This window comes from Pseudorasbora parva, chromosome 23 (assembly GCF_024679245.1).
Source record: "Pseudorasbora parva isolate DD20220531a chromosome 23, ASM2467924v1, whole genome shotgun sequence".
NCBI classification, from domain to species: domain Eukaryota; kingdom Metazoa; phylum Chordata; class Actinopteri; order Cypriniformes; family Gobionidae; genus Pseudorasbora; species Pseudorasbora parva.
In genome coordinates this window covers 20106251-20133342 of record NC_090194.1, presented here as the reverse complement: position 1 = coordinate 20133342, position 27092 = coordinate 20106251, and the positions used below count along the sequence as shown (strand labels likewise).

General features: G+C 42.2%; 2 protein-coding genes across 7 annotated transcripts in view; one reads left to right on the top strand and one right to left on the bottom strand.

The window, feature by feature from the left end:
• Nucleotides 1-283: 283 nt before the first annotated feature.
• LOC137063053 (GTP-binding protein Di-Ras2) lies at nt 284-3991 on the bottom strand. The gene is made up of 2 exons (XM_067434067.1): nt 3789-3991; nt 284-3109 (listed from the first exon to the last, which is right to left on the bottom strand). Exon 2 carries the CDS (start codon nt 3089-3091, stop codon nt 2492-2494), a length of 600 nt encoding a protein of 199 aa, XP_067290168.1. The 5' UTR covers nt 3092-3109; nt 3789-3991; the 3' UTR covers nt 284-2491.
• syk (spleen tyrosine kinase) overlaps nt 3350-27092 on the top strand; it is a 57089-nt gene continuing 33346 nt past the window's right edge. For 2 of the 6 annotated variants that reach the window (XM_067434064.1, XM_067434065.1), the window contains exon 1: nt 24818-25095. The gene's annotated coding sequence lies outside the window, so the exon portion shown is untranslated. Of the gene's footprint in view, nt 3631-23773; nt 23893-24816; nt 25096-27092 lie in introns of those variants that run through there. The other 4 variants (XM_067434062.1, XM_067434063.1, XM_067434061.1 and 1 more) reach the window with 4 other exon arrangements.

Sequence of the window (27092 nt, the reverse complement as noted above, 5' to 3'; positions counted from 1 at the left end):
CCCACACACCAGCGTCGTTTCTGCCCAGAGCCAAACCATTCATCAACTGTTTGAATAGGAACATGCATAACCCTGGCAGCTGCTATAATAATCGTAACACAATTGTTTGAATACAAAGGGAGCAGAAATTTCTATTACAACCCTTAAAATGTTCTTTCATGTGAAAATGTTGGATAAATGTTCTGGTTTAATTCTTGAATAACATTATGAATGGATTAATCAAGAAATACCAACACCTTTGACCAGCCTCTCAGTAAGACATTAGACTGCGATTCTGCTTCAAATAGATAATATAATTTATTTTTGTGACCTAAAATACAATCATATAAACTTGTAGGCACACATGATGTATACACAGGCATTTCATCAAAACAATATAACATTTTTTTTAAAAAAAATCAGAACTCCTACCGTATAACAGAAACCCAGTGTAAGCTTTGAGTCTAAGCAATTCCTGTACCCATGATGCATATTCTTATTAGCTACATTTGCACAGATTCTGCTAATAAAGTTACATATCACATTCGATAAAGCTCTTCGGTACTCTACTACAGATAATATGCAGCTGTTTACTTCACTCTAACCATACAAGTGAGTTTCTTCTTGTAACAAATATAGTATAGCACTTGAACTTGTACAAGAGCTGTCATGCTAAAATACACAACTATAAAAGCTATCCTTCTTCAAAAGCACATGTTGATATTTCACTAAATATGTGTAAACACATGATAGATCATGTTAGTTCCCTTGAAAAACCACTGCCAACTGTAATTTTGTCAGCGATAATAATATGTTTACCGTATTCAAAAGTCAATCTGTAAATAAGGTTTACAATGATATAATGTGACTGTGTTGATGTGAATTAAGCTTTCATACTACAAAATCACTTCATACAAATACGGTATATTACTGGGAAAATAGTCACTTTTTGGAAGAGCACATTTATAAACTCATCAATAGAAAGAAAACTGATACGATCCAACCGAAGGCATATAGAAGTATAATAAAACTATGACAGCCGTCCTTAAAACCTGAACAGTGAATTGCACAACTAACACAGTAACAACTATTTAGCTTATTTTAGTTGATTACTACTGGCTGCATGCCTTGACATGTTACCATTCAGTTGATGTATGCGATCATGAACCGGCACATATGACTCATTTGTCATACGTACATTAATTTAGCGGAGACTGTGCTGTAAGACACAGCTGTTCTCCACACAACAGCTATAAAGCTAATGTGACTATTTCAATCGATCTCAGGAAATGAGGTTTTAAAACCCTCATCCTGATTTGACTGCTTTTTGAAATGCTTATATTGATTAAAAATGGTATTAGTACTGCCATTGGGTTAATTGGGTTAGCCTGGGATTTTCCCTTCGGGTTTGTGGTCTAGAAAGGACAGAGTTAAAACTGAGAGCAGAACAGGTTGCTAGGCACTGCTGCATGTTGCTGTAGGTAGGTCTGCTGTAAACTTCAATTACACCACAATCACATCTGTGACAAGCTAGCAAAGTGATGTCATTACAAAATGTAAAATTAAAACTTTATGAACATTGGTTTTCTAGGCATTTCTCTATTTAGCCCCTAAAGGGACAGGAAAAAAGAAGAAGATTAAAAACATGAGATAGAGGAAAAATGACTTGTCAGTGCTTTTGCGTTGCCCAGAGAGAGCATTGACTCATTTTTTCCCCCACCACCATGTCCATTAGGGGATCCATATTTCTCCACAGGAAAGAATAAGTAAAGAAGAAAGTATATTTTGCTCACTCTTTTGCATATGTTGGTGGATGGGACTAGTGCAGTCAGGCATCTAAATGAAAAAGCATCATAAGAGTACACTGCAAAAAATGCTCTTCTTATTTAGTATTTTTTTCTTGTTTCCAGCCCAAATAGCAAAATAATCTTAAATCAAGATGCATTTACTAGATAATTAAAATAGTTTTTGTTTAAAACAGGCAAAATTATCTGCCAATGGGGTGAGAAATATAATCTTATTGCTGTTTGGGACGGAAACAAGAAACAAGTTTATTTTTCTCACCCCATTGGTAGATAATTTTGCCTGTTTTTAAGCAAAAACTCACTTCATTTTGATTTTATTTTCAACAAAACAAGAAAAAATATCTTATGTTGTTTTACTTATATAGTAAGTGCATCTTGATTTAAGAATTGTTATAGATTTAGACTAGATGAGTCATATGAACTGCCTTTATTACCCTTATGATGCTTTTTGGACATTACCCCATTCACTTTGATAATATGTAAAAGAGCGGCCATTCTTTAAAAAAGAATTACATTTGGATGGATATTTTGGATGAACTCTTTCTTTAAGATATCTGAGTAAACAACAGTTGTCTCACTGAATCTTTGCCCCTGGAAATCAACAATGGATAAATGTTTTTCCAACATTCATGTGTAAACAGTGTCAGCCAGAGCATTAACGTCATCAAAGTGAAAACGCTTTGGTTTTCCAAACACTATTTGGTTTTTCACATGACCACGCATTTGCCCTTAAGCTTCTCAGCTCGTTTTTGCTGCTTGCTCTTCTTACCATCGATCTGAAGGCTAACAGTCCTGCGTTTCTCCAAGTTAAGAAGCTCTTGAAACAGCTCCTTAACGTTGTGATTTGTCTTCGCCGACGTCTCCATGAAGGCACATTTCCACCTCTTGGCCACGGCCTCTCCGTCACTGCTCTCCACTTCACAACTGTTCATCTCATCATTCTTATTGCCCACCAGCATGATTGGGATGTTCTCTATGTCCCCCTTAATCTGGCAGATTTGCTCAAAGATGGGCTTCAGCTCCTCCAGAGACTGTTTGCTGGTGATGGAGTACACTAAGATGAAGGCGTGGCCTTTGGTGATGGACAGACGCTGCATGGCGGGAAATTGGTGGCTGCCCGTGGTGTCTGTGATCTGTAGTGTGCAGATGCTTTTGTCGCAGCTGATCACCTGCCTGTAGGTGTCCTCGATAGTTGGGATGTAGCTCTCGCGAAATGTCCCCTTCACAAAGCGCAAGACCAGGGAGCTTTTGCCCACACCACCGGCTCCAAATACAACCACCCGATAATCGTTGCTTTGTTCTGGCATAATGCTGCTTAAAAAGACCTGGATGGAGGCAAAGTGAAAGGAATGGTTAAGAAATACCAAAAAGTTATTTTTGACAAGACAGTATTGAAAAAAGCCAAACATTAGGCTACATAATTATGATTTTATGAAATTTAAATTCTGCAAAGAGTTTTACTTTTCTGATTTATGCTGTTTTTAGACTTAGCCATACCATGAATCTTTATATAAAATGATAAAGCATTCAAAATTCATCCAATTCAAAATCAAAGTAAACTCAGCATTCTTACAATCAGAGTCTGTTGAGACTACTGGCCAATGAGACCTCCGCCAGTCTGACATGCACGTTTCCCTGATTAGGGACGAATATCAAAGCCTCAATACAGGATACAGGAACAGCACCTGCTCAGTGAGCACATGGATGCAAGCAAAAACGGCTACCGGAAATATATTTAAATTGTCTTTTATTTGACGGTAAACTGGTCAGGATGTGATGCAGCGCTGTTTGATGGTGCACGCAGAATGCGCAAAAAAAACAGACGAAGAGAAAACAGCCGTAAACTGTGAGTAGCCGCCTACTATACACCTTTGATATTCAGTGTTATATAATAAATTACATATATAGCCTAATAAATATATTTAAATTTTAAATAATAAATACAATATAAAAACAATAATGGGAAACCAGATTTATTATGCTAGTTTGAATTCAGAAACTCACCTAAATGTTGATGTGCAAAGGCGTAATTTTAAATTCCCGTTGTCATGTCGTGGTAGACGATGGAAATGATGGGATATGGGTTGTTTTTCTGGAGGTCTGCGATCCCTCTAAAGATCCATCTGAGGCATGACTGTGATATTTAAAGGGGGAGCGCTGTTTCCTGTGTCTGCTGACTGACTCTCTCCCGTTCTCTCCCCGTGACGTCATTAGGGATTTCAGCATAACACATCAACAGCCTCATTACAGTGCGCCTTATATGGTGTACATTCCCCACAACCTACGTTTTTACAGTATATACATATAATTCAGCTTTAAGTTTAAAATAAAGATTTCACACTAGAGCTCCAGATTTACTAAACAGGGCAAATTAGCTGGAGAGCACAATTCCACAAAAAGCACAGATGGGAGTGGAAAGTTCTGCTCGTGATCTACTGATGACACACAAATGAAAGAACACATTCTGCTTCCAACATGTTTGCATTGTTTTAACGGTAGGGATGGACATTTTTAAAGCCTCAAACCACATGAATATAGTAGCACAATCTGATAGGTAGCATTTTTTCGCTGTTGAATTGTGCTACTTACAACGACCAACACAATTTATCAAGAGCAGCACAAATTAGCGTCTGATTTAAGACATGCTTTTTGGGTTGCTCTAAATAATGGCGCCAATACCAGTAAATCGACTAGCGTAAACCTTAGTAAATCACCTTGCGTGATTCATTTACTCTCCTCCCATAAATTTTGCGTCTAAAAGGGACAATCTTAGAAATGTCTATGCAATAAGGTCAGCCACAAAAAAATAAAACCTGTCCATGCCTTTTCAGCGCTAATTTTTCACTGTGTCTTTAGTAAATCCTGAAAGTCATTTTTTTAACACCAAAAGAGGGGTTTGGTTAATTTGACCCTTAAAGAGTTAGTTCACCCAAAAATGAAATTGATGTCATTAATGACTCACCCTCATGTTGTTCCACACTCATAAGACCTCCGTTCATCTTCGGAACACATAGTGACACTGCTGACGTGTTATCTTGTGCCATGTATTCGGGTTCAAATAAATATGGCTGAGCAAAAAAATGCAAATCTTTCTCTCGAAATCCTTAGACATGTTTGCGAAGGTTGTTTTGTTTACAGCGCACGTCTCCCTCAGACTATAAACGAAACTCGGGCGCACCAGGTAACACTTCAGCAGCGTTTTACGTCAGCAGACATACTGCGGAGTCGTGAACGTGAATTGACAACAGACCTGGAAAAGAAGACAATGCTGAATAAAGTTGTAGTCGTATATTTTTGGACCAAAATGTATTTTTGATGCTTCAAAAAATTCTAACTAACCAATGGATGTCACATATGGACTACTTTGATGATGTTTTTATTACCTTCCTGGAAAGGGACAGTATACCGTACATACATTTTCAATTGAGGGACAGAAAACTCTTGGACTAAATATAAAATCTCTTAAACTGTGTTCCGAAGATGAACGGAGGTCGACATGAGGGTGAGTCATTGATGATATCACATTGATTTTTGGGTGAACCAACTAACCCTTTAAAGGTGGGGTAAGTCTTATTTCAAAACCGTTTTAGAAAAAGGACATGGGCCGAGTGGAATAACAAACTTGTAGCCAATCAGCAGGTAAGGGGCGTGTCTACTATTGATGGTGAGAAGAGCGCTCGCTCTCGCTCTGTGCAAGTCATTATTCAAAACACATGAGTCACACATGACGGATATTAGCCGAGAACTAGCCTAATATATGCTGCTTGACTATGCTTGTGTGTCATGTTCGCTTGTTAGTCCATTTGCGATCCTATTGTGTCTCACTTCAGCGATGATAAAGACCCGTTCATTTCCACACCGTATGGAGCATCTAAATCTCCTCACTGTAGGCTTCAAGCATCAGCTCACACAAGATACTATACTCCTAATATATGTTTGCTTACTCTTTTCATGATCTATATAACCCTTATCCAGTCATAATTGTAATATGTGGTTAGCTGGACTGGCGTGCTTGTGTTCTATAGAGTTGTTCATGAGAACAGTTTGATCGCTATCTCTAATCTTGTCATAATTGTAAGATGTCGTTAGTTGGACTGTCGGCTCGTGATCTATGGAGTTCATGAGAACAGTTTGTGATTTTGTGATCGCTATGACTCTAATCTGGTCATAATTGTAATATGTCGTTAGCTGGACTGTGTGCTTGTGTACTATCGAGTTGTTCATGAGAACGGTTTGTGTGTGTTTTTGTGATTGCTGTAACTCTAAACTTTGCATAATTGTAATATTTTCGTTAGTTGACTGTCTTGCTTGTGTACTATCGAGTTGTTCACAACAACGGTTTGTGTTTTTGTGATAGAAGGGATGACTTTTTCATTGAATATTCGACCTGGATTAGATACACAGAGATTCTGCCATAGCCGTTGATGCCTCTTGGTTACGTATGTGTGGGGCGGCGCTATCAAAATAGGGGCGGACCCTTTTGGGGGTAGGAGCGTGTTTGTTCTGGTGATTTTAAATACCAACAACGGTTACCAGATAGCGCTTACCCCACCTTTAATGTTTACCATCAAAATGCAAACAAATGGCATTATTGTATGATCTTCATTCAGAACTGTGATTCTTCTTCCATGTACATATTTAATCATAGTTGTATTTGCACTGCAAAATGTCTATATATGTGTATTTTATTTCCTCAGGAAGAAAAAAAAATCATACTCTTATTTTCTCTAAATCATAATGTCCTCAATGTGATTAAATGTAAGTTTTAGAACGTTTCGTAGAGTTTTATACTGTATAACTAATGTTTATTTCATAAGCACACTGAAGCCTGAAGGACTGGCTTTAATAGTGGCTTCAGATATGTAAACAATAGTGCTGAGTAGATTACTTACAAATTGTATTCAGTTACTGATTCCAAATTACATGACAACAATTATAGTTAACAATGTGTGATCCATTACATTAAACATATAATATATAACAGGGAATATAATCTGACTACTTTTTGATTACTTTTGACATAACTCTTTTATAACATTGATTGAATATGATAATCTTACATATTGATATAGAGAAAGAAAATGTATTCCATTCTTTGTTATCAACAAAATGCATAATATTACATTACGTCAAGGTTTCCCATACTGGGTTTGTGGGCTCAATGAAAAGATGTAAGTAATTTAATCATAAAATAATTTAAATCGTAATGAATGATTTTGTTTTTCAAATAAAAACAATCAAAGTAAAACACTTACTAGAAAAGATGAGATATTTGATTTGTTTACCTGAATGTCATATGTCAGAGAACCAGGAAATTAATTGTATTTTGTATTATAATTGAACTTTATTGATATTTTTTTATTGACGTATCTTAAATCCCAGGAGACACTTCAAGTAAATATATTAGGTCAAAGAGATTCAGCTGACAAAAAAGTCTAGGAATCCCTGCTGTCATGAAAGTGTTCAGGCTCGGAGACTCAAAGGTTGAGGATCCAAATAGTAGTTTACATCCTGTTCAGGTAATTCAACCAATCAGCACAAGAAGAAACCTGTATAGCCTTCCATCATCCTTTGACAGTTTTGCAGCATATGCAGACATAAGCCAATCAGAGTTGTGTTTCTCAAAAGCATCATAAGATCATTGAACCAATGGTCTCTACGATCAGCATAGGTCACAATGCTTTTGAGAAACGCAGCCCAGAACAGTAGGCGCTTATTAAAAACTTAAAGGACAAACTCCGGCGAATTTTTAAGTTTATCTTGATTACCCCCTAACCAATGCTAAAATGGCAGCTTTGGGGGCATAAACGTAAAGGGTGCATTTGTGCCTCTTAACAGACACAAAATGCTATTAAAGGTGCACTATGCAGCTTTCGTCCACTGGAGGGCGCCTATGCAAAACAAATGCGTAGTTTGATGACGCAAAGTGTGAGCGCAGCATCTTGGGAGATGTGGTCTTCTCATCACAGCCGGTGGAAAATAGGACTCGGGCAGAAATCACGTTCATGCATGCGGTTATTAACGTTACTGTAGTCTAAAGCAGAGCAGGACCGAGTGTTATGGACCTGAGCACAGCTGCTGGAGCGATTGTTAAACAAATACCCGCCTCGCGAATACCGGGACTTTTATTATGACGGGACGGGACTCATTTGCCGGGCGCCTGCACAGATCCGCTCTTCCGGTTATGATTTTGAGGTAATGTAGCTCTGTTTATCATATTAGATACATTTAAGTGTGTTTAAAACGATGTTATGACGTTACTCCGTGCGTTCACTTGTTCACACTGCTAAGAGTAAAGCGCTCCTGCCAAATAAAAGCCGAAACCGGGCGTAACGCAGATATGACGCAATTGACAGGCGACTCCCTCAAATGCAATGCTGCAACGTCCCTGTCCTTAGTTAAAATAGCAATTTTCTCACAATTTACAAATAGTTGGAAACATCTGGGATATTGTAGGTGCTCAACTGAACAAAATATATAACACTGGCCTAGTGGTTTTTGGATATTTTACTGCAAAAATACTACATAGTTTACCTTTAAAATGTCTGTTTAACATGAACAGGGCCCTTACATGACAACGAGATGCGTTTAGCCACTTAGCCATTGTTTAAATTCACCTGTTTTAGACGGCTAGCTGTGTCTCACGCTGAAGTCCCGTGGGAACTCCGTTGTAGCCGGAAAAATAGTCCGGTGGGGAAGAGCGTTGTGTGTATGAAGAGGCTCTGCTCATCGGCTCGGCGGTTCTCAGTATTGAACGTGTCCGAGAGAAATGGTTTTCGATTCTGTCCTGCTGATCCGAGGGCCGCTGCTCGTTCAGTTCTCTTTCATCATCTCGTTTCGAGATCCACCTATGGGAAGGGCATCCGTACCTGACCTCTGCAGAAGCATCCAATTGCACCAAGTCTGGCAAGACAGGCAGGAGCGCGCAGCCAATGCCCAGTAAGGCCCCACCCCTTACCTGCGGGCATATATAGGCTGCGTACGCTACTGTACATCAGTTGACATTCGCTTCTCGCAATCTCTGCACTAACACAGTTCGGTTGGATTTACGCTGTTCACCTTTTGTCTACAGGAGGAAATATCCTCGGATCAGCCTCCGCCAGGCGTGACAGTGTGTAATTCTACCAGTTCGCTGTGTCTGCTATCGGAGCCATCCACGATCGCACGGCTGCCGCCACGGATTTCTCCAAGTTTTTCGCCGGTATGTCGCTCTCTATCTGCTTCCTCCGGCGGTAACGTTAGCTTATCACGGGCCTGCCCGGTCGCGTGTGGTGCTCTTATTGCCGCTAAGGACCTTCACCAATTCTGCGTGGTTTGCTTGGGCCTCAAGCATGCGCAGGAGGCCTTAGAGAACCCGGAGAACTGCAGTCACTGCCTAGTGCTGCCAAAGAAACTCCTGGGTCGCCGCCTTAAAGTTGCTGCTACCCAGTACGGCGAGCTTGACTGCTCAGACTCGGATGTGGGACACGGTGACGACAGCGAGCTACCCGGGACCCCCCGGAACGCGACTGCTCTTATCTGGGCTGACCAGCCCAACCCTGAGTTCCGAAGATGAGCGGGCAACCCCCCGCTCGCCAACGATGTGGCCGGGTCCGGTGAAGAGGACGACGCGGGCCTTATCGGGGTCTCAGAGGACGAGGAGGCCATCCCGCCCTCTGGTTTTCCCCAGGCCAGCGCCCCCGCAGCCTTGCCTCAGTCCATCCTCCTGTGTGAGCGAGCGGCCGCTCGTCTCAACATCGAGTGGCCTGCGCCACAGAGTGCCACCGACCAGGAGAGGGATATTTATGACGGGAAAGTACTGGGAGCTCCCCCGGGCCCTAGGAAACCCCTAGGCTCCTCGCCCCTCCTAGGCGGGCCCTTCCTAATAAGATGGACCGTTTTTCTGCGTCTGTGCACCAGGCCGCTTATAAATCCTCGGCCTTGGCTGTGAGGGCCCTTAACGTCTCTTCCCTCCTCTTTTTCTGGATTCTGGACGACCTGGGCCAGCAGCTGGACAAGGGATCTCCTTCGCCGGCGCTATGGAAGGAGATTGTCACGGTTAACGATCTCGTTCTCCGTAACGCTCGTCAGGCCGTCCAAGCCTGCGGGCACTCTATGGCGCTCTCCGTTGTGGGAGAACGCGCGCTCTGGCTCAACCTCTCGGGCCTCCCGGATAGTGAAAAAAGACGCGTCGCGGGTGCCCCGGTAGAGCCCGGACGGGCTCTCTTTGGCCCCGCCGTCGCACTGATGCAACAACGGTGTGACGATAAGAAGAAGGAGGACGAGGCCTTCAAGCTGTGCCTTCCTAGGAAGGCTGCCCTGCGCCAGGTTCCGCCTGCGCGTTTGCCTAACCCCCCGGCCACGGGACGTGGTTTTCAACAAGGCAAAGGAAGGCCCCACAACAAGCCCGCGCCACGGCAGAGCAACCCACCCTCTGCTAAGCCCTGGGGGAAACCACCTCCTGCCGCTGCGGGAAAACCCCCGAACTCTACCCCCACCCACTCCAAACGCAAGCGGCCGGCCTGATGTGGGATTGCGGTCTACGTTCGCGAGCGACGAGCTATTTGGACCCTCTTCCTGTCCAGAACCCCTGTCCAAAAGACAGAGGATCTCTTCTGAGGGGTCCCCCCTCCCGTGGCTGCCCAGCCCATGTGTTCAGTGGATGATGTGTGTTCCCCCCCGTTCAGGGGGTTTGTTGTGAGGAAATGTGCCCAAGCAGTGTCACCACACCGCACTCATTGTGTTCCCCTCACCCAGTTAATAAAGGCTTCGGCCCCAGTTTTTTCCCAAAAACAAAACACACAAAAAATCACTAAAAACACAGTAAATTTAACGAATCAAATGAATTCGTTACAGAGAGATACTCTCTCTCTGCAGGGGATGTTTTCTCTGCAGGGAGTGGATAGCTCTCTGAACTCATGCATGCCGTCCCTAGTTTCTCCACTAGAGGCTATTGCATCGCAAATGAGCCAGCTGGGCAACGAGGCCAGCACGACGCGAGTGGGCACGCTTGCTAGCCGTGTGCCGGCTTGGCGAACTGCAGAACCACCCGAATGGGTGTTGCGTACAATATCGCAGGGTTATCGTCTGCAGTTTGCAATGAAACCCCCACGTTTCAGCAGCGTTCGTTTTTCTCACTCTGAGGAAAGCACGGCGCATGTTCTGAAGGAGGAAATCTCCTCTCTGCTGAGCAAAGGTGCGATTCAGGTGGTACCCCACAATCTGATAAACCAGGGGTTTTATTCTCGTTATTTCCTGGTCCCTAAGAAGGATGGTTCTCTTCGTCCAATTCTGGACCTCAGGGTGTTGAACAAACATTTGAGGAAATACAAATTCAGAATGTTAACCTATGGTTAGCTCGCCCGCGGCATTAAGCGGAACGACTGGTTCACATCAGTTGATCTGAAGGATGCTTTTTTCCACATAAGCATTTACCCACCACACAGAAAGTTTCTTCGTTTCCCCTATCAGGGCATTTGTTATGAATTCACGGTCCTGCCGTTCGGTATGAGTCTAAGCCCTCGTTGCTTCTGTCTGTGTGCGGAAGCGGGCTTGACCCCCCTAAGAATGTCTGTTCTGCAGATCTTGACATACATAGACGATTGGCTCATCATAGCCAATTCGAGGGAAAAGGTGTTGCGGGACACCTCCCGTGTGCTCGCGCACATCTCATCCCTGGGCTTCAGGGTAAATGTGAACAAGAGCAAATTTACACCCATTCAGAGGGTGATCTTCCTGGGCATGGAGCTGGACTCAGTCTCCATGCGAGCGCGTCTCTCTCAAGAGCGCGTTCTCTCTCTGATGAACTGTCTGTCACAGTTCAGAGAGGGGGCGAGGGGGCGATATCGCACTTGTCTCAGGCTACAGGGTCTTATGGCTTCATCTATCCAGGCTTTGCCACTAGGACTCCTGAGAATGAGGGCGTTCATGAAATGGGTTTTGTCACTTCATTTCAGCCTGTTACATGATCTTTGCCGCTCCGTAACAGTGACGCGCACCTGCGCTGCAGCTCTGCGCCACTGGAAGAGCGCGGACTTTTACGCACAGGGTACCCCTCTGGGGACTGTCATGCTGCGGAGAGTCGTAACGACGGACGCGTCCTTAACAGGCTGGGGTGCCACCCAGGAAGCAGGTGATTTTTCCTGTCGTTACGCGCGACTCATGTTCCGGGAATTCTGAACAGAGGCGCGGATCTTCTATCGAGGGGGAACCCGCTCTTCGGAGATTGGCGCCTCCACCCTCAGATAGTAGACATGATATAGATGAGATTCCGAGCGTCCGTAGATCTATTCGCCTCGCGCGAAAACAGCCATTGTCCTATGTTCTTCTCGCTAAAGGACTTGGACGCGCCCCTCGGGGTTGACGCACTGGCCCACCCGTGGCCCAAAGTGCGGCTGTATGCTTTTCCTCCCCTGTGCCTGATAATTCCCACACTGGCCAGGGCGAGAGAGGGGGGTTTTTCTCTCATCCTGATAGCACCCAGGTGGCCCAAAGCGCCGTGGCTGGCAGAGATAATCCCTCTGTTATATGCCCAGCCGTGGTGCCTCCCCCTGCGCATAGACCTATTGTCTCAAGCGAACGGGGAGATTTATCACCCACACCCGGACAGGGTAGCTCTCTGGGCTTGGCCCGTGAGAGGACGAACCGAAGCGCGTTAGGGCGTTCCCCACGCGTGGTGGCTACTATACAGAATGCCAGGGCCGTTTCTACACGGTCCTTGTATGGCTGTAAATGGCAGGTGTTCGATGAGTGGTGTGATGGGCGGGGTCTCACGTTATATCAGTGCTCGGTCGCTGATATCTTTCCTCCAAGACCTTATGGATAAAGGCAGGTCTTTTTCCACTATTAAGGTCTATCTGGCAGCTACCTCTGCTTGTCATGTGGGCTTTTGAGAGCTCATCGGTTGGGCAGCATTCTCTAATCCGCAGATTTATGAAGGGCGCCCGTCGCTCGTTGCCAGTCATTAGGCGAACGATCCCTGAATGGGACCTCTCCATGGTGCTGGAAGCTCTGTCTCAATTCCCTTTTGAGCCCCTGGGGAATATTCCCCTTAAGTTGCTGTCCTTCAAGACAGCCTTGCTCTTGGCCTTGGCGTCAGCCAAACGTGTCAGTGAGTTACATGCACTCTCGGTCCACCCCTCGTGCATCAATTTCTCTGGGTGGAGATAAGGTTTTCCTCAAGCCTAATGAGGAAGCTACAAACGCTACAAACGTATGTGTCTAGGACCAGCGCGTTCCGGAAGAGTGACCAACTCTTTGTTTCATGGGCTCCTCCTTGCAAAGGGGATCCCCTGTCTAAACAACGCCTCTCACATTGGCTTGTGGACGCTATAATCTTGGCATATGAATCAAAGGGAGTGCAACCCCCAGGGAACATCAGAGCTCATTCCACGAGGGGCTTGGCCGCCTCTTGGGCTCTGTTCAGGGGAGTATCATTGCAGGATATCTGTTCTGCGGCCAGTTGGGCTTTTCCCCATACGTTTGTGTGTTACTACAGGCTGGATGTCACCAGAACCTCAGTAGCACATTCGGTCTTGGGGGTGGGGTCTTCCTAACCCTGCCTTCTTTATGTGTGCCACACATAGCCTATGTTTCATGTTCTGCTTCACACCGCAGTTACGTGGTTGCGTCGGTGTGGTGAGTACATGATTATGAGACGTGTCGTGCACCGCCCCTCGGGGTGACCGTCTTTTTCTGGCTAACAGGACCTCACTGTGAGTGTATTGGGCAATCGGGGAGCTGTCCATGTCTCTCCCATAGGTGGATCTCGAAACGAGATGATGAAAGAGAACAATAGGTTACTGTCGTAACCCCGGTTCTCTGAAACATCGAGTGGAGAGATCCACCAGCTTTGCCCCGCTTGCCGCATGAGAAGCGAATATACTTACTGATGTACAGTAGCGTATGCCCGCAGGTAAGGGGTGGGGCCTTGCTGGGCATTGGCTGCGCGCTCCTGCCTGTCTTGCCAGACTTGGTGCAATTGGATGCTTCTGCAGAGGTCAGGTACGGATGCCCTTCCCATAGGTGGATCTCTCCACTCGATGTTTCAGAGAACCGGGGTTACGACAGTAACCTATTGTTACTTGCGCATGTTCAGAATCAGCTTCTTGTGAGTTCATCAGATCTCTCAGCAAAACATGACTCAGTTCAGTGAACGGTTGGAGTTACAACAAAATTCAAGACATTAGTTTATTTCTATTCGGAGGGACTGTCACTCATGTCAGAAAGTGAGTAACTAAAGTAACTTGTGTGGTCAGCGCTGATTTGAGACACAAACCGTTTAGAACGATTCAGTCCGATTTGGTGAACTGGTTCGCCCGGTTCACTAAAAAGAACCGGTTAAAAAGAAAGATTCATTCGTGAACCGGACATCACTAGAGTGATGATCCGATCGGGCTCACAAGTGAAGAAGAAATGGTTTGCGTTTGTGCCTTTCCGAATTGTGAAAATTTGCAGCGAACACTTGACTAACTTACACAGACACAACACAGCCGGACCGGTTAAAGAAAAATGCCATTCTGTGGTTAAAGACGGGTGCAACCACTGTGGAGGTAATGTAAACTTTATTTATCCTTCCATTTGGGCACACGCAGCTTGAGGAAAGATATGCAGTAGCCTAATAAAATAATTGTGCTTTACACACACACAATGCTCTTCCCAACTGGACTGCCTTTTTTCCGGCTACCGCTGAGTTCCCATGGGACTTCAGCGCGAGACACAGCTAGTCTTCTAACACACTGTTTAGATGAATTTAAACAATGGCTAAGTGGCTAAACGCATCTTGTTGTCGTTTGAGGGACCTGTTCATGTTGGACAGACATTTTAATTGCATTTTGTGTCTGTTAAGAGGCACAAAGACACCCTTTACGTTTATGCCCCCAAAGCTGCCGTTTTAGCTGAGGGGGGGCTCCTGGCATTAACTGTAACTCTGCGTTGCAAGCACCAATCTGTTTTTTTTTTTTTCTATAGACTGTACTCACTAAGATATAACGATCAAGCTAAACTTAAAATTTGGCAATAGTTGTCCTTTAAAGGTTAATCGGCACCAAAACTGAGCATTGCATTCAAAGATGGGTGGAAAATGCTGGCATAAATTATGACTTAGAGCAAACAAACATTGAATTGGTATCTTGCTATTAGAAATACCTCCAGTGTGAAAGACGGTGGAAGAACCAAATCAAGAGATCTTTGGCTCAACCTCTCAAGCCTCAGGGATAGAGAGAGGGGTGATATGCTGTATGTCTGTTGCGTAGAAGCAAACCTCACTTCCACCTAGCATTGAAGGTTTACGTTTCATCAGTTCATGCATTCCCTGGGTTTCTTTGATCTGTTTGATCTGGAGAATCTGGAAAGGAAAGGAATTGGCTCCTTATGATGGGCTGTGAACAGTCTACTCTTCAGACATGCATGGTGTAATTGGTCCTTCCATAGTTTCTCTGTTTACAGAGAACTGGGGTTTATGTGAGAAACCTAATGTTCCCTATCGAGAGGTTCCATGTATTGCGTATAGGAAAAACTCTTTTTCTCGAGAATATGAAGCAAAACTTTATTAAAGGGGGGGTGAAACACTCAGTTTCAGTCAGTGTCATGTCAATCTTGAGTACCTATAGAGTAGCACTGCATCCTGCATATCTCCGAAAAGTCTTTATTTTTTTTATAATTATATAAGAAAGATGCGCTGTTCCGAGTCTTTCCGGAAAAAGCCGAGCGGGTGGGGGCGTGTCGTGTGAGCGGAGCTAAATGATGTTTCTTAAAAAACTAAGTTCGGGAGAAGCACGTTCAAATGATCTACCTAATCATGATGTCATTCCAACCAGCTGTCAACAATCAGTAATCAACATGTCTACCAATCAGCTCAAGTGGAAGATCACATAAATACCCAGTCAACTCACCAACGTTCCTTGACAAAGTTTGCAGCATCCCTCCACCACCCCTTCTACCTCACACGCACCTGGTTAACTTTCCTAACCAGAAATACGGGGGGAGTACTCTGGGTTCGGGCCAAATACCGAGCTCGGAGCCCTCTCCTCGGACAGCACGCCAAATACGCATACCATTTATTCTATCTGAATTATTTGTAAGTGTGAACTCGTGAAATAATGACGTGTGCTCGCTGCTGCTATTGTGTTGAGTCGAGTGCATCGTAAAGCTGTGTCATCCCTAACAGCGGGAAAAACTTTATTCAAAATAAAAATATGGCTTTTAATCAGATACAGCCATACATCTATGATCCGGAATCAGACCCAGAGGCTGCAGTTGAACAGGAGCAGCAGCAAAAACGACTAGAGCAGGACGTCTCTATGTGGTACAAGTTATACACTAACTATATAATATGCTTAGCGGCTTGTGTTATTTACATATTTATACTTGAATTATATCGTCGTATTTTTGTCTTTGAAGGTGTACATGTGGGAAGTGCAGTTGTGCACGTGTGTTTGTGTGTTTACGCGTGGTTTGTGTAGACAGTAAGCGGACTGGTTTTGCACTAGTGTTTACATAGAAAGACACGGAATAGTAGCGCATTTGAATGAAGAAGCGTGCTTATTTAGTTCAACATATTTCCCCCCTCTTTGTGTATTGTTGTTTGGAGTGCTTTTACAATACACAAACATAAAGTTACACATATAGTGGCCAGCTAAACAAATGTACACGCACTACACATCGCATGCTCCATTGATCAATTAACTATACGTGATCATGTTTGGGCTACTTGATGAGCATAGGCAAAAACACAGACATTTGAAGCAGTCTCACTCACCGCCTGCGGTTCTAACGTTGGGACTGCTCCATCATTCAGCATTAGGCGATCGGGAAAATCCGGCGTCGAGCTGGGCCTTGTTTATGAAACAGTCGGCACCGAAATGCAGCGAACAGATATAAACATTCGCGCAACTCAGTTGCTGATCCGGAAAAGCAAATTACATCCACTGTTGCCTTAACGCGGGGTTTTTGGGGAATCTGTGCAGGACTGTCTTGGTCTGGCAACCAAAAACGCACTTTTTTGGTGACATTGTTATGTGCACATCACCTGTCCAGCATCCTACAAGCCAGCGCTTTGATGGGCGTAGCCTGTTACTTTCGCTCTCTCCCTCTCTCTCTCTCACGCGCTTCCGGTAGAATTGTCCGTAAGGCCCATACAAGGAAATTCCGCCCCCATTAACGTCAAAGGGGACGCATGATCTAAAAAAACTTGCCAAAACTTATGACTAACCGGAAGTAGTATTTTTGACAAAGAAATACTCCCATCAAACGTCCACCTTAACTTTTGAAACTTTGTCTATGTTTAGTATGGGATTCCAAGTCTTTAACAGTGTAAAAAGATCAGTATGCATGAAACAGCATTTCACCCCCCCTTTAATAAAGGTATTTATGTAAAGTGCATTGCAGCTGCATGGCAATAGCCCGGCGCGAGGAGCTCTGATTTGCCAGGCCGTGGCAACTGCAGGAACCTATGGTGAGGCGGCTGAGAGGAACGAACCAATGGGGGCGCTCCAGAGAGACCGCCGAAAAAGGGGCTTAAATTAGCATACAGGAGGCTATATTAGACCCTGATTCACCATAGGTGTCAGATTTTATCTCCTTCAGCGACACCATCGCTGACCTCCGGAATCAGGCAAACCGCCATCAAAAAGCAACCAGTGGAACATCCCTGCTCTTCTCTTGTTCCGTCGCGCTGAAGAAGACAGCCCTAATAAGCGTCGCGGACAGAGAATACTAGAGTATATAAACAAACTCGAGCCGAAGCTCTCGTTACTATGCCGCTGCCGCCGTGCTGAAGAAGCGCCGCGGACAGACAGAGCTTTTCTCACTCTTCCTCTTCTCTCGTTCAGTCGCGCTAAGAACCGCCACGGACAGAGATTACTAGAGTAAATAAACAAACTCGAGCCGAAGCTCTCGTCACTATGCCGCCGCCGCCGTGCTGAAGAAGCGCGACGGACAGACAGAGCTTTCCTCGCTCATCCTCTTCTCTCGTTCAGTCGCTTAGAACAGCCGCGGACGGAGAATACTAGAGTAAATAAACAAACTCGAACCGAAGCTCTCATCACTCTGCCGCCGCCGCCGTGCTGAAGAAGCGCTGCGGACAGACGGAGCTTTCCTCACTCTTCCTCTTCTCTCATTCCATCGCGCTAAGAACCGTCGCGGACAGAGAATACTAGAGTAACGTTAGATAAACAAATTTAAGCCGAAGCTCTCGTCACTCTGCCACCGCCGCCGTGCTGAAGAAGCGCCGCGGACAGACGCTTTCCTCACTCTTCCTCTTCTCTCGTTCCGTCGCGCTAAGAACGCGGACAGAGAATACTAGAGTAAGTTAGACGAGCAAACTCGGGCTGTTGGATATGTCAAGAATGCGGCTTACGTCAAAGCCGTTCTCACAGTGGAGAACGCTTACTGGCAAGGAAGTTGTAATGGCTGCCTTGTCATGATAGCACGTGCCCTCTTCAAAGCATGCGTTCGCTGACTAAAGCGCAACTTACGTCATAGCACACGCTTACTGTCAGAGCATAACGGCTTCGGAATATGGCTGCCAAGCTAAGCCTATCATTTAACTCTATCATTTCTTCCAGTACCCTCTATTAAGGCGGCTTTTTACACTGTAGACAATGTGTCCACTTCAGTGTGCACTCCTACATAAGCACTGTTAATTCAGCCCCACAAACTCACAAATAAATCCAGCTGCAGCCGGATTACACCATGGACTTTCTTATATTCTCCAAGTTCCCTTAGTTAAGCGACTTGAGATGAAATATTGCAGTCAACTAGCCTGTTTCAAACACGCTCGTCTGCACATTAACGCTGTGTGCGTTTACCCCTGTGGACTCACTCACTGGCTTGCACCGTTTTGATTCATATTCTCGAGAAAATGAGTTTTTCCCATATGCAATACTCGTTCCCTCTCTCAGGGAACCAAGGTTACGAAAGTATGTAATATATATATATATATATATATATATATATATATATATATATATATATATATATATATATATATATATATATATATTATAGACATATTTTCCCTGAGGTCTATGTAAAATGTCAGTAAACATTCTCGGGTTACTTTCGTAACCTCGGTTCCCTGTGATTTCATGATCCCTTTTATTTTATTTTTATACCAAAAAATAAGCACCGTGATCAATAGATTTAGCATGATGGCAATCCTAATTAAAAACACTTTGAAAGTAAACTTTATACAAAAACAAAAAAATTTGGTCAACATGAATCTCCCTATAAGAGAAGTATTAAAAAGTTTCCCAAAATCCTTAATGGCTGACTTCCTGTTGGGCATAGTGCCATTTTTAAAGATGTTTAGCTTGACGAGACAAATATATCCAGCCGCAGCCCTGCAGTTTCAGAACAGCGCAGTTTCAGAACCGCAGCCACAGAACCGGAACTTAGGGCGGGGCTCAAACAGTCATAGTTGCTACCCATACACATAATTTTCTTTTGGTAAATATAAGTTGTTTTCACATGGATTTCATCATATAATTATATAAAACGCATATCATGATGTACAATAATGAAAATTTTAAAACATAGCCTATTGATCATGCTTAATGCCAATGAATGGATACAAACAGTAGTTTATACTGTACAGCTACACTGTTTATTTTTTAAATTGTAACATGTTGTATAGTGTTTCCCATTTGACTGTCTCTGTCTCTCTCTCTCTCTCTCTCTCTCTCTCTCTCTCTCTCTCTCTCTCTCTCTCTCTCTCTCTCTCTCTCTCTCTCTCTCTCTATATATATATATATATATATATATATATATATATATATATATATAATATACTGAGACGCAGCCTAGGACTGTACCAAATTTCACGAGCTTTCAAAGAAAAATCTAAACCAGTAGTTCTGAACATGGGGCCAACTAGGGGGCCTCAACCAACTTCCAAGTGGACCTCAAGATGACTTAAAAGAAGAAGAAAAAACTAACATAAACTAAAACAGCTACAAATCAAGATAGTCCTTATTATTTGTCTAAAATGATTGTTGAAAAGTTTCAATAAGATTCTTTTTTTTTTTTAAGTGCTTTTCAAGTTCAGCTTTAGGCAGCTCTACAGAAGGCAATAGTGTCATTATTCAGGTCAAGTGAATTCAGTGTTGATTCAACTCAATAATGAAAAAGGGGTACACTTTATTTCAATGGTCCACTTTAGACATTGTATATTAGCTATAAGTAACTTTGCAACTACACCGCAACTGACTCTCATGAGATTATTAGTAGACAGTTAGGGTTCGGTTTAGTAGAATAAGCATTTAGTTGCAAAGTTATAGTCAGTATAATGTCTGTTGGGGAGCATCAAAAGAAAGTGTTAGCAGATATTAAGCAGACTGTCACCAGCTCCATTCAGTCTCCTTAGCATTACACTTCCCATCATCCTCTCTGGCTCACACCTCACACTCCTAAATCACCTGCACCTGCTAGGCATTACCATCACTCGTCATCACATCAGGCTGCATCTAAAAAACCTAGGCAGCTGACTTGTTGCCTCACTGCCTTATCAGGCAATGAATTATGTTTGCGCATGAAGGCACCTCACGAGGCAGTGTAACGGTTTAATGATCTACAGCAAAATAGCACAAGCTTTTCTGGTAACTACTTAAATATTTAATTACTACAATAGAAATTTCTCGCTAGAAATTAAATCAGAAGTGGAAAACTTTTGTCAAAAACATACTTTTATACACAAACTGACCAGCAGCCGCAACTTTTAGATGCCATCTTTATTTTCTTGCTCAACTGTCACCGAATGGAATGCACAGGATTGTGGGATATTAAAGGCAGCAAAGGATACATCTATGCTGCCTTCAAAAATTGATGAGATGAAGGTATTTCAGGAGGCAGGAAGTGATAACATTGGATTTGGACGTGCCTTGATGCCTTCCTACCTTGAAATGTGTCCCCTGCAGGCAGCATTTTCCAGTTTTCGGACGTAGCCCATATCTGCAGTCACTATTCTCACCTCAGTCTCTGGTCTCATCGTTACTATATAAAGCTAGCCTGCTTACCGGTTCTACCTACCTGTAGGGATGGGCAAATGAAGCCTCATGGGGCACCAAGGCTTTCCCCTGATTGTTCCAGGAAATATTTTATTTTCCTAAAATAATTTGTATTCTTCATATTACTTGTATGACTGGGTATCTAAAAATGTAAGTCAATAAGTTTGAATGAAAACTCAATCTGGGGGTTTAAACATTCCAACACACAAAATTAACCGTGCTAGTGATTGAAAGTGAGGCTTTGTTTGTCAATGGTCACATGACATTTCTATGTTAACACAAGCCTCGAATCGAGGCTTCATCTGGCACACTCATTTATGCTCGAAACAAGCTTAGGCGCCTCGGTTCAAATGTTGGTTCTTGTGTTACTTACCTGAGATCACCTTTATCGGTCTTCTGTCATCCATCATCAGTCTTCTGGTACATTCCTCAGTGGTCAGGTTCTCCAGATTCCAGTTCTCTATCCTCCTCTGCAAACAGAAGGAACTTAGTCATCTAAGTCATCTGTAAACTATCCGTCTGCTGTGATACTTACCATTGATTCACTCCCGCTTCTCCAAGTTCTGCTATAATGAAGAACTGTACTTTGCTATTTACCTTGTTTGTCTCCTTCTGTTGCATTACAGAAGACCAGACCACAATGATCTTCGCAACCATGAGCGTCATTTTTCACCCAATTGATTTGTTGTTCATCCTAGCTCAAGATGGATGTCCCAATGAGGAATACACTGAGGAATTCCTGAAGCTGGTTTTAACAGTATATTCAGAGGATACTGTTCTGATTAATATTTGTAATATACCTTTGGATGAACCTTTGTACTCTAAGATGCCATGGGGTCATGAATTGGTGCACATTAAAACAATATATTCGCTAAACCCTTCTGCTCAGCTGAGCAAGTCCTCATTCTTACGGTGATTTCCTGAGTCTATTCCGGTGAGAGAATTTCTTAAATCATCAGGCAAGATGGCCACCACACCTGAGTATTCATCCAAGGTGCCCGCCGTTCTAGAGTCTCGTCCTGTCATGGCCGCCATTCCAGAGTCTTGTCTCGTCATGGCCGCTACTCCAGAGTTTTCAGCCAAAATGGCCATCACGCCTGAGGCAGCTCCAGCCCCTAAACATCATCCAGTGTCTGCTCCAGCCCCTGAGTAGAGCACAGTGATGGCTCCAGCCCCTAAACATCATCCAGTGTCTGCTCCAGCCCCTGAGTAGAGCACAGTGATGGCTCCAGCCCCTGACCAGAGTCCAGTGATGGCTCCAGCCCCCAACCAGTGTCCAGTAATAGCTCCAGCCCCCGACCAGAGTCTAGTCATGGCTCCAGCCCCCGACCAGAGTCTAGTGATGGCTCCAGCACCTGACCAGAGTCCAGTGATGGCTCCAGCCCTTGACCAGAGTCCAGGGATGGCTCCAGCACCTGACCAGAGTCCAGTGATGGCTCCAGCCCCCGACTAGAGTCCAGTGATGGCTCTAGCCCCTGACCAGAGTCCAGTGATGGCTCCAGCCCCCGACCAGAGTCCAGTGATGGCTCCAGCCCCCGACCAGACTCAAGTGATCACTCCAGCCCCTGACCAGAGTCCAGTGATGGCTCCAGCCCCTGACCAGAGTCCAGTGATTGCTCCAGCCCCCGATCAGAGTCCAGTGATGGCTCCAGCCCCCGACCAGAGTCAAGTGATGACTCCAGCCCCTGACCAGAGTCCAGTAATGGCTCTAGTCCCTGACCAGACTCCAGTGATGGTTCCAGCCCCTGACCAAAGTCCAGTAATGGTTTCAGCCTCTGACCAGAGTCCAGTGATGGCTCCAGCCCCCGACCAGAGTCCAGTAATGGTTCCAGCCCCTGACCAGAATGGCTCCAGCCCCAGAGATCTGTAACAGTGGGGGCTATTATGTGTGTTTGGGCAGCACACCTGCCTGTAACATCCCCCAATATTTTTTGGGGAGGGCTATGTGTCAGCACAATAGTCTCATCATCCTGCACAATCAGTTCAATTTAGCCTATGTATAGAATTTTACATAATCATATTTGCATTACAAATTTCAAACAGTAAAATGATGACAGACTGAAGGCACAGTACAGTACATGTGGGTTTGATAAGATCAACTGATCAGTTTAGGAAAATAAATGACTGCTAACCACAACAACAGATGTGGTTGCTATATGAACAAGCATCAGTTGATGTCAAGCATTTTGCCGCCCCCTGCTGAGAACAGATGAAACAGATGAACAGATTATTTCTGGTGTGAAATTATTTCTTGAAAACTCATCGAATTCTTTAAAAATTATTTTTCATGAACAAAAATACTACATATGCAGTCTTAACTGACACAAAAAGGACTATATTTTCACCTCAAGAGCATGTCCAGAATCCCAAATGAACTGCTACCATTATTTTGCAGGGTCCCACAATCATGCCACGTAGTTCTTTTGTGCCTGAAATATATTTTTAGAGCATGCGGTGAGTTTTGAAGAAATCATTTCACTCCACATTTCACACCACAAATAATTTCACTTCAAGGGCACAGAAGCTTGCTTCAAAATCCAGTCATGAAGCTTAAAATGCAAATCGGGTTCAGAGTTTAAATGTCAGTCAGTTGCGAAATTCTCAGATGATTGTTCTTGCAGGCGTGTTGCATTTATCTCTGTTGCTAGACTGAAACAACCCTCTGTTTTGTAACATAAGATATGGGATTTTACTGTCGTTATATTTATTATTCAGCTCTGGAAAAAATTAAAAGACCACTTTACATTGATTGATTTCTCAATGTTAAGTGGTCTCTTACATTTTTTCCAGAGCTGTATTTATCACAATTATAAAAATATGTATTTTTTTTTATATAATCACAGACTGGCAGGCAGGTGTGATGCAGAACACTCTAAACAAAAATAAACAAAAGAGTTGATGTAAATATGTTCAGTTGTCATCACAGTTGGGTTCAGCTCAATGAACCACATAACACATCTGCTCTACTGTTGACTGGCCCCGTACATAGGGACATGGAAATATACACGCTGCTTCATGCAATATTTTACAGGTTTTAACTTTTTGTGCAAAAGTTGCGGCATTTTTTTAAGCAAAGCATTACTTAGAAGATATCGTATTACCTCATTGGATGTGTACATATTAAGGTCTGTTTGGTTCTGATTTATACAAACAGTAACACTTTATATTAGGTTTAATGTACTTTAATGTATTTGCATCAAAAAATAAGTTTAATCAGTTTAAGAGTGGGTTAAATCAACTGTAATTATAGATGACAGAAATTAATTACAGCTTACATCCATGTATTTTTGAATATAAGTACAATGTAAAAACATTATGTACGTATAAGTGCATTGTATCAAATGATTTATTTAAATGCAAATGGGTGGGACCATACAACTCACTTCATTAGATTTACAATCTTAATGGGTGGGACCATGCAACTTGCTTCATTAGATTTACAATCTTTTTTTTTTTTTTTTGGTTGCACTTTATTTTACAGTATGTGTACTTACAATGTTCTTACCAAAAGTACTGGGTAATATAAGGTAACTGCATGGTTTAAAGTTAGGTTAAGGGGTGGGTTTAGGCTTAGTACCAAGTTATTACCCAGTTATTGTAATTACTATAATATGTTCATATAGAGTTACACTTTATTTAAAGGTGCAATTTAGTGTAATTATATATTTACGCACTGAGTAATATTACTTATGTACTTACTATAGGGTTAGGGTAGGGTCAGGATTTGGTTGAAGGTTAGCTGCATGATTATGCAAAATATACAGTTATTACTATGGTAAGTACATAATGTGAAGGACACTGTAAAATAAAGTGTTACTCTACATGGGGAAGAAGACTTTAAATTAAAGTGCTACCCTTTTTTCCAGTATATCTGGAATTTTACAGACTGTATAACGTGATGTTTGTTCAATAGAAACTATACCTAGGAAATTAAACATTAGGGCATATTCCTGGACTAAATATTTAGTATGTGTTTTCATTCTGAGAGAGAGAGAGAGGAGGAAGTTAAAGATAGGACAAAAAATATATAGCGAAGGAAGTAGGCAGAAGTTTCTCAAAATGAGGAAGTCTACAAATAGTTCCATTTACTTACTGAAGCAAAAAGGTTTGTCAGTTCAATAACAGCAACACAAAGGTGAAAAAGTATTGCGTTTTAGTACATCAGTTTACGCTCCGAGTTTCTCTTAGAAGTAGTGCTCCTGAATTGGCAGCTTCTTTTGAACTATCCACTGAGTTTTTGGTCATACCACATCCTGTTCAGTTAGACAGCAATTTGAACATGCTATGTAGTCCTTGTCCAAAGTGAGGGGAGTTGAACATTTTGTAAGGTAAGAATATGTCTAATTCTCTACATGTATGTTTTATGTACACGTAAGTCACGTATGATGTTTAATTTAATGAGTTCATAAGGGTTAGTGAATTAAGCGGCCTAAATTATTGACATGATGAAAAAAAAAAAACTAAAATACTTTCCATTACATTTTTACATGATTTCTATTTGGATATTTTGCATGTTAGATAATGCCATTATACATATTATAATATTATAAAATATAAATATTATAATGTTTAAAATCTTCAATCATAAAAGGGAACATAAACGTTTTAAAGTAACTGTATAATATCTGCAACTGCACTTTGTTGTGGCATTAACGGATCAGTCATTATTTAGTTACTTTGAAGTAAATGCAAAAGCAAAGCTTTTTTAGAAATATCAGATGTTTCACTGTCTAATTGAGCACTCAATTCTTTTAAAGAAGGCAAATATTTGTTTTTAATGATTTATTAAGCTACACATTTATTTTATGTGTTAATAGTTCAGCAATAATTGATTAATGATTACTTGTGGAACAAGAAATAAATATGCATTTTCATATGCAATACATGTTGACAAATAAATCAATCCAAAAAAGGAGACTACAAAATGTTGCTATTTAAAACATATTTTCAACCTGGAAATAATTAGAAATAGGGTTTTAAAACTTGTACAACAAAGATGTTTGAGAAACATATAAAAAAATACAAATAAATGCTGATTATTGTTACTAAATTGGTGGTATAATATATATTATAATTTATGGTTAAAAATAAAATAATTGTATAATTTAACGGTTTCAGAAATTTTCAGAAATCATTTCACATATATATATATAATATACGCTACAGCTTTCCTATCTAACACAAATTAAGACATTTATACAATATTAATATTGGACACACTAATAATATAATTTTGGCATGGTGAAACAGCTTTACGCCTTAAAAATACATCTTAGACTTAACCTGTAAAACTAGTTAAATCCCTAAATCTGACCAGACTATTAATGCTTTATTACTGCTTTTACTGAAGCCTTTCCCAGAATGTTGAAACCACATTTTCCATTACAGAAATTGCATTTTGCTCTTAGGTTACAATAACACTGACCATTTCTTGCTTCTTCTTTATGGAATCTTTTGTGGTTGAATTTGATGCATCTTCTCTGACTCGCTTCTCTTTCATGCATTAACATGAGACCCTGAGGTTTTGTATTAGTGCTTGCGTTTGAGGTTGCTTTTTAGTAAAAGGGCTGTAGGGTCTATTTTCTGTTTGCTTCATTTTGTCATTTTGTTTTTTTTTTGTAACAGCAAAACAAATGAATATAAATTAAGCACAATGTCAGGTTGATACAGTGTGCTGCAAAGTCATTATTTTTCAGTCAGACCACTGTCATCTGGCTTGCTTTGTTCACTATATATCAGGTTTTACAAGATACATTGTTAGTTATGAGTTTCCAAGGACATGATTACATTTTATGATTATGATGCCACACTATTTTCTTTGAGGAACAGCACTTGTGAGATACACAACAACAGTCCCACACATATGAGAATTTAACAATTTCTCTTTTGAAGCATGAAATCTGTCATTTGACTTGAGTGGTTTCCTGTAGTTGGAGTAGTTAGGAGTCATCTTAAAGTACCCTTAAAGGCATCATGGGAATGGGCTTAAGTTATAGTAGAGACTGAATTTTATTGCAAAAGACTTGACCGCTTCCTCTTTCAGCATGAACTAGTTTCTCAGAGGCACATGTCTTTTGTCTTCTAACTTTTTACACAAGTTAGAGTTTCAGATATACATACATTTATTTCCATTTCAAATCCTTTTTGATATTCATTAAATCTCTCTCTCTCTCTCTCTCTCTCTCTCTCTCTCTATATATATATATATATATATATATATATATATATATATATATATATATATATATATATATATATATAGAGAGAGAGAGAGAGAGAGAGAGAGAGAGAGAGAGAGAGATTTAATGAATATCAAAAAGGATTT